The 6,876-nt window shown below is 35.6% G+C and overlaps 1 protein-coding gene across 1 annotated transcript; it reads left to right on the top strand.

Moving 5' to 3' along the window:
• Window positions 1-5,651: 5,651 nt before the first annotated feature.
• LOC137938154 (protein transport protein SEC23 D-like) lies at window positions 5,652-6,062 on the top strand. The gene is made up of 2 exons (XM_068783143.1): window positions 5,652-5,767; window positions 5,870-6,062. Exons 1-2 carry the CDS (start codon window positions 5,693-5,695, stop codon window positions 6,038-6,040), a joined length of 246 nt encoding a protein of 81 aa, XP_068639244.1. The 5' UTR covers window positions 5,652-5,692; the 3' UTR covers window positions 6,041-6,062.
• Window positions 6,063-6,876: the final 814 nt, after the last annotated feature.

Consider the following 6,876-nt stretch of genomic DNA (forward strand, 5'->3'; position numbering starts at 1 on the left):
AGGTGTTGGCTAAGTGTTCTGTTTGGCCACAAATATAGCAAGAAAGTTTATTCTTTTAGGTTCTTTTTGGGTTAAATCTTCTAACATGTCTATCTTTGTTTAAATATGGTTTCCTACTTTTGAATCTACGGATAAAGTATCCTTTCTTGAAGTATTTTTTATGTTTTCTTAGTTTCTGTCCCGAGTCTTTTAGACCATAAGCTTGGGTAGTATATATCTGCTTACAGAACCCATAATCATCTCCTTTAAGTTGTCTTTGTATTTGAATGTCTGTACATTTTTCTTGAAGGATAGTCATAATAAACTTGGTTCTTTGTCCTATTGAATACACTGCTGTAGGATTTGTTGTTTCTACGTTTTGCCATTTATCATATATTTCTTTTCCTAGTGCTCCTGGTAATTTCCTAAATAACTTTGTGCCTAAGTCTTTGTTGAAAGCATTTCCTGAAACACAGGTATAATAAAAGTAATCTTGGAGAAATTTCTTAACATATTTATAATTATGTAAACTAAGTTGCTCTAAATAAACTACTACATCTTTTTGTAATGTTACAAATCCTAGATTAGGGTCATCTCCTGTTACTAATTGATAAACATTATTAACAAAATTATAGGGATTGGATCCTAGGCTCATTAGATGGCCAAATTCTTCTGGATTCCGTCTTTTATAACTTTCCCATAAAGCTTTTATGCTTTCTCCTAAAAATGTCTCCAAGTATATGTACATTTCTTCTACATCTTGAGACTGAAAGTTTTGAATATAGTCTGACACTACCTGATTTTTCCAAAGGTCTAATACTGTTGTCCATTCTTGGGGATCATGGGCTGAAAGATTAAAAAAATTTCCTTTGCCCATTTCTTGAAACTTTATAGGTCTTTCTATTTCTTTTCTTTTTCCTTTGGGACCTATCTTGTGATCAAAAGTTACTGGGTCACTATAAGGAATCCTTGGCATATTACCAGAATAATATACTTCCCTTGGAGGTTCTGTTTGGACGGAAACTTGAACTAAGTCTGTATGTACTACTGCTTCAGGCAAAGTCTGGGAGTGTTGGATAGGAACTTCTGTTAGGGCTTCATCTATTTCTTCGTAGCATAACAATTTATTATCTAATTTGACTATGGAGTTGTCTATCTGTTGTTCAAGGGCAAGAATTGTAGAATTATTGGGTTGTTTACAGCTTCCTGGAACTTTACAGGGACAAGATGTTGATTCTGATACCAATTTAAAGGGGGTACTAATTTAATTTAATCTAGTCTGGAGTATTTAAAGGTGAATTATTACGAGATTTTCTTATTACTTGCCTTCTAGGTATAAATATTTACCTAGGGGTTTCTACTACTCTTCTGTAGGAATAAAGGATAATATAAGACAGATAATACTAAATATGAAAATATTACAAATAACTATTGTTAATGCTATAAAAACAAAGATCATGTATCTAATATTCTACCTATAGTATTAGCAATTAAAAATATGTAAGAAACTAAAAGGTTTTCTAATTGTTATGGCAGGAAAACAAAGTAATTAAATAATTCAACCACTAATATAAATAAAAACAGGATACTAGTATAAGTTCCTATATTTTAAATCTTCTACCGTAATATATGGAGTTGTAAAAAATAGCTAGATATATATAGTATATAGGTAATATGGGTAAGATTATTCTAAAAAACTGTCTTAATATTTTATTAACTAACCAAATAAACATAAAAGTATAGCAGCGTTGTGCTTCCGGGAGCAACGCTTGGCTCCGAAGAGGCAGAGGCATTTGTCAGCCCTCACCCAGCAGTTTCCAGCCTCATATACCCTTATGTATAAACACAAAAACAAACACCAAGCCACACAATCTATAAAACTTAGCAGACAATAAAAACAGTGAGGATTAAACAGATAAGAACAATACCTAAAGTTATAAAAAGCACAAGCATGGAGATGATTACGAAAAATAAGTAAGAAGTGTAATTCCCGAGGGGTTTATCTTTAGATCAAAGTTGTTTAGATCTTTATGCTTACTCCTTCAGGTATGGGAAACCCAAGACACAGAGAGGTGTGCAATTTCCTAGCATTAAGCTTCTGCCACGGGCTCCAACATTTTGTCCCAAGAAAACAAAGCCCTGAAACCTCCTTGGGTATAAACGGGCAGAAACAAGGGACGCATGGACCGTGAAGCATCAAAGGAATACCGCAATGCTTTTACTCTGTGCTTGGGATTAACCCCGGGTTAGGGGAAGGTACAGATCTAAACAGACAGAGATATTCTTTGATTAAATATCTTTGGGTTTGAGGATCTTCCTCTTGATCAATGTTCTTAAGCACAAGTTGTTGTTCATTCGTAAGAACATTAATCTGATGCATTTGTGCCATAGATTGTAGATGAGAACAGCTACAATCTTGGTCTTCTTCTGATTGGCTGGATGAGGCATAATCAATATCATCCCCAGAATCAGAGTTTAAGAGAATTTTGGCCAACTGAATTCTTAATCCTTCATCAATCTGAAGTTTGTTAAGTTTCTCTTTAGTTTTGCATCTATTTGAATAGTGGCCTAATTTACCACATTTGTAACAGACAATTTTCTTTTTGTCTAGAGGATTTCTTCTAGGAGGTGGTCTCTGACGAGGAGGAGGTCTCCTAGATTCATGACGAGTCTTTTGATGAGACTGTCTTTTTGGATATCTCCTACTCTGGTGTGAATAGGGTTCATGTCTCTTAGAGTGAGAGACTTTACCTTTTCCCTTCCTTTGATTGGAAGGTGATGGACCTGTGTCACAAGCAAATTGTTCACATAATTCACCAAGCTCACGCTTTCCAGTAAGATTTTGTTTCTTAAGCTAAGCTTGAAGCTTTAAATCATTACATAAGGTCAGCCCTTCTTGGATGATAGCACTAGTAAGGAGACCATATGTATATTGATGGTAGTTTATAATTCCTACCTTATTACCTAACCTTTTTCTTACCTTGCTGGCAAAAAGAGTTGGTAAACCATCAATAAATTTTGCTTTCCAATATTCATTATTGGCATCTGGTCTTTGCATAACCTTAGTGAGGAAAACATCTTTATACCAGCAAAACTGGCTAAGTGTTCGACACCTAAGATTTTTCAAAACCTCTCTTCCCTTATCTGATTGGGAAGTCAGATTTCCAATGAAATGATGAACAATACAGGAAATCAAGGTATAAACTGCATCGTCCTCACCTAGGTAGGCTTGGCCAGATTCAGTTTTGATAACCTTCTTTGAATTATAAATTTCCTGATGTTGTTCAGGGGTGAGGATATTATCCCACCAACCTTTGAGAGTTCCAGAAAACCCTACAGTAAGCATTTCTGCAATTCCTTGATCGAAATTCTTATGTTACCGACAGATTGTACAATACATAAGCATTCGGTGACAATGTTCCAATATCTGATATTCAGATAATCCATCTATATTCCATTCATAAATGGATTTGCCATCATAAGATTTTTTATCTAAATAAACATTCTCTTCATACAATAGGTCTTGAGGTGTAGGCCTATGGTAATAGAGTTTGTTAGGTAGATCCCATTTCCGAGTAGACTTTTTCTCATAATCCAATTTTTGGATACTCGGATCTTGTATCATGTCTTGAAGAATTTCTTCAGTCTGATTGACATTGGTTAAACCTAAATCGTTGAGATTAGAGTTTTGACCAATATCAGAATCAGAATATGCTGAAGGAGTTAAATCCTCAGAATTTTGAGATGAAAAATCTTCATTTAGATCTTCGTGAGATTCTAATGTTTGAATACTTTTCAAAATCTTCGCAGCTTTTGCTTCTTTGGCTTGTTTTAGTTGATCTTCAGAAAGATTCAATCTTCCAAGCTGAGATAATAATTCATCAACAACTTTAGAATTATTATCCCATTTAAAGTTCCTAATAGGAACGGGTGGTTTGATGAGCGGTTTATTGTTCATCAACAAAGGTAATTTTCGAGAAGATAAGTCATAAGGATTTTGACAATATTTCTCTGGATTTTACCTTTATCCAAAAAATCTTCAATACGAATTAGCTGTTGGCCAATTGTTTTGAGATTTAAATTGGTAAAATTGTTTTGTCTCCTGATTTGACCCATAGGATTAAGAGTGGAGAGAGAGAGAGAGAGATGCTCGTGCTTGTCAGCCAACCAGATGATTATTGTCGGAGAGTAGACAGTTAATGACCCTATGTGCTGTCTTTCCAAACCATGAGGTCAACAACCTGTCCTAAGAATGTATCTGTTCTCAAGGTGGTTAAGAAGGTTTCTTGCCTCATCCATCCCAGTGTTGGTCAAAGCACGCCTCTGATTAAGGTCTCAAGGACAAAATGTACCACTGTGATGAAGGGAATTTTGGACCTTAACTTGAGCGTGTTTGGCATATGCATGTAGACCTCTGACCCAGGATCAAGCAAACATCTGGTGAAGTTATCTTTCTGGACATCAATTCGTAATCCACTAAAAAAACTGAGTGAGCTTGCAGATGGATTTCATAGCACTAAATGCAGAGTGAGGGAGGGGATGTGGAGGAAACCATGAGACTGTTCAAGCATTGTGGCCTCTGCTTCATGGTTTGAGGCTGTCTAGAGATTGCTTTTTCATCTTGCTTAGACTTGAAGGAGCCTCTTCAAATGTCACCTAGTGGGTTTAGGCTAGATCCCTCCATTTTGGAAGCTCTCACATATGTTTAAGGAGATCGATGACAAGTTTTTTTTAAAAAAAGTTCTCTTGCTGTTTCTTGGGTATGCACCCCTCGCTCAGCAATTCTCCATGATATTTCTTTCGTTGGGAGTGACTACAGCAGTCAATCCTATCATGGGTGATTGCATTCCCCTCGTATAGATGGACTGGCGATGATGGGCTCCTTGCAGTCATCTAATGTTTTTAGTAGGCTCATGTATCTATTTCTCTACTATCTAAAATAAAAATGACAGAGAGAAGGAAAAGGAAGTGTTGTGCAGTGATGGGGAAGATGCAGTCATTAGATTTTGTTGGTTCTCTTATAAATGTTTCTTGGGAAGGGGCTTAGAAACTCTGTTTGTGCACCAATTGGTGTATTGGTCTTTGTTTCACCCTTATGATGTTATTTGTGGTTGTGATTTGGAGCTTGGATGCAGGTGGTATGAAGCTGAAAGCTGCTTAGCCTTTGCATGCATCCGCTCTTTGCCCTTGATTTCTCATAGTGGAAGACATAAAGGCAGATTATGTTGTTGTTTTTTCTATTGAATTTCTTTAATATTACATAAAAAATTTATGGGAGAGGAAGGGAGGAGGGGAAATTAACAGATTAGTGGCTGGAGTGCCAAAAAATGTAAAAAAGGGCTTGTCGTCTTTGCTGCCTGCCACAATGGCAATGAGGCTCGGTGCTTTCATGGACATTTTGATTGTGTGGTCACTACCTTCTCCATTGATTACATTAAAATTTTGCGTTATCTTTATTCTTAAATAAAACATCTATGAGTAAGCTGATTGGTAGTGAGTGCTAGATTACCCTCAAACTGGTTTGTTTGACTGTTTTATTAATTCAAAGAGGGTGAAGCTTTATTCTGATATTACATGTATGACTCAACACAAGTATATGACTCATAATGGGCAAGGATAAGCTATAGTCCACTACTGTCTATATATTGACAGTTTCATGGGTAGCTTAATCTAAGTTCATTTTTGAAGATATAATTGATGTTTCAGATACCGGATGCTTAGCCGTTCATATGCCTTTCGATGCATACTAAGATTGAGAACATCCTCTGATTTCCAGCCAGGACGCTCGGTATGGTCTTGGAGATCTTCAAAAACATTTAAGTTTTGCTTCTGATTCATATCTAACTAAGAGCTGCTCTTATGTGGTCTGATTTACTTTTTTCTTCTATAGTATGGTCATTTCTTTGTAGATCCTCAGTATGAGAACGTTCAGCACATTATATGTTGCGACTTTTATGCCACTTATGGTTATGACTTTGATTTTTCTAATTCTGTGGGATTCTCGAGGTATTCAGATCCTGTCTTGATGTCATATACTGAGAAGGATGGGTCTTTATTTTAGAAATATGAAACAATGTCTTAAATCATGTACAGACACACAGAGCCTCCTGTGATATAAATTGCTTTCCAGTATACTGTCATTGTGCCACCTGAGGAATCTTCAGTTTCAGGATCAAGTGCTGAAAACAAGTACGTATAACCAGCTGCCATGTGCTAGGAAGTCCTTGTCTTTTCATTTGTGGTCATTCTGTGTTTTAATCGACTAAAATTTATAATTGCTCTTACCTACAGTTAAAGTTGTGTAAACATCAAAGTTTTTTTAACCCAGAATCATATGTATTTTAGGTTTCTTGTACTATGTCATCACAAGGATTTCTCTGGTTTTTCATATTATATTGTAATTAGTATTATAGAAGCAATGTATGGAGATCAGAAATTGGTCTAATATTAGAGTTTCTTGGGAAGAGGAGTAATAAGCTGTTCTCTATCTCTTTTTTCGTTTTTTGTATAAAAGCGAGATAGTAATTTATTAGTAGAGAGAGGTACAAGATGTTAAAAGCAAACTTAAAAAGCATACAACTGAATAGTTATTAGCTGTTCTCTATCTCTTTTTTCTTTTTTTGTATAAAAGCGAGATAGTAATTTATTAGTAGAGAGAGGTACAAGATGTTAAAAGCAAACTTAAAAAGCATACAACTGAATAGTTATTAGAGGACATCAAAGAAAACAAATACAATAGCACAACCAATCTATTACAATGTTAAGCAATGGGAAGGGAATCTCCCACAATGAGTTGTTGTTCCAAGAAATCAGTTAGATGATTCACATCCCCATAGAGTGGCATCCAGCTCTTCCATCAAATGCCTATAAAGGTCGACAATTTTCTCAAAAATCAGA

Source organism: Aristolochia californica, unplaced genomic scaffold, assembly GCF_029961685.1.
Source record: "Aristolochia californica isolate CCGP_79_NKW_82.1479 unplaced genomic scaffold, dmAriCali1.0.hap1 SCAF_8, whole genome shotgun sequence".
Lineage (NCBI taxonomy): Eukaryota > Viridiplantae > Streptophyta > Magnoliopsida > Piperales > Aristolochiaceae > Aristolochia > Aristolochia californica.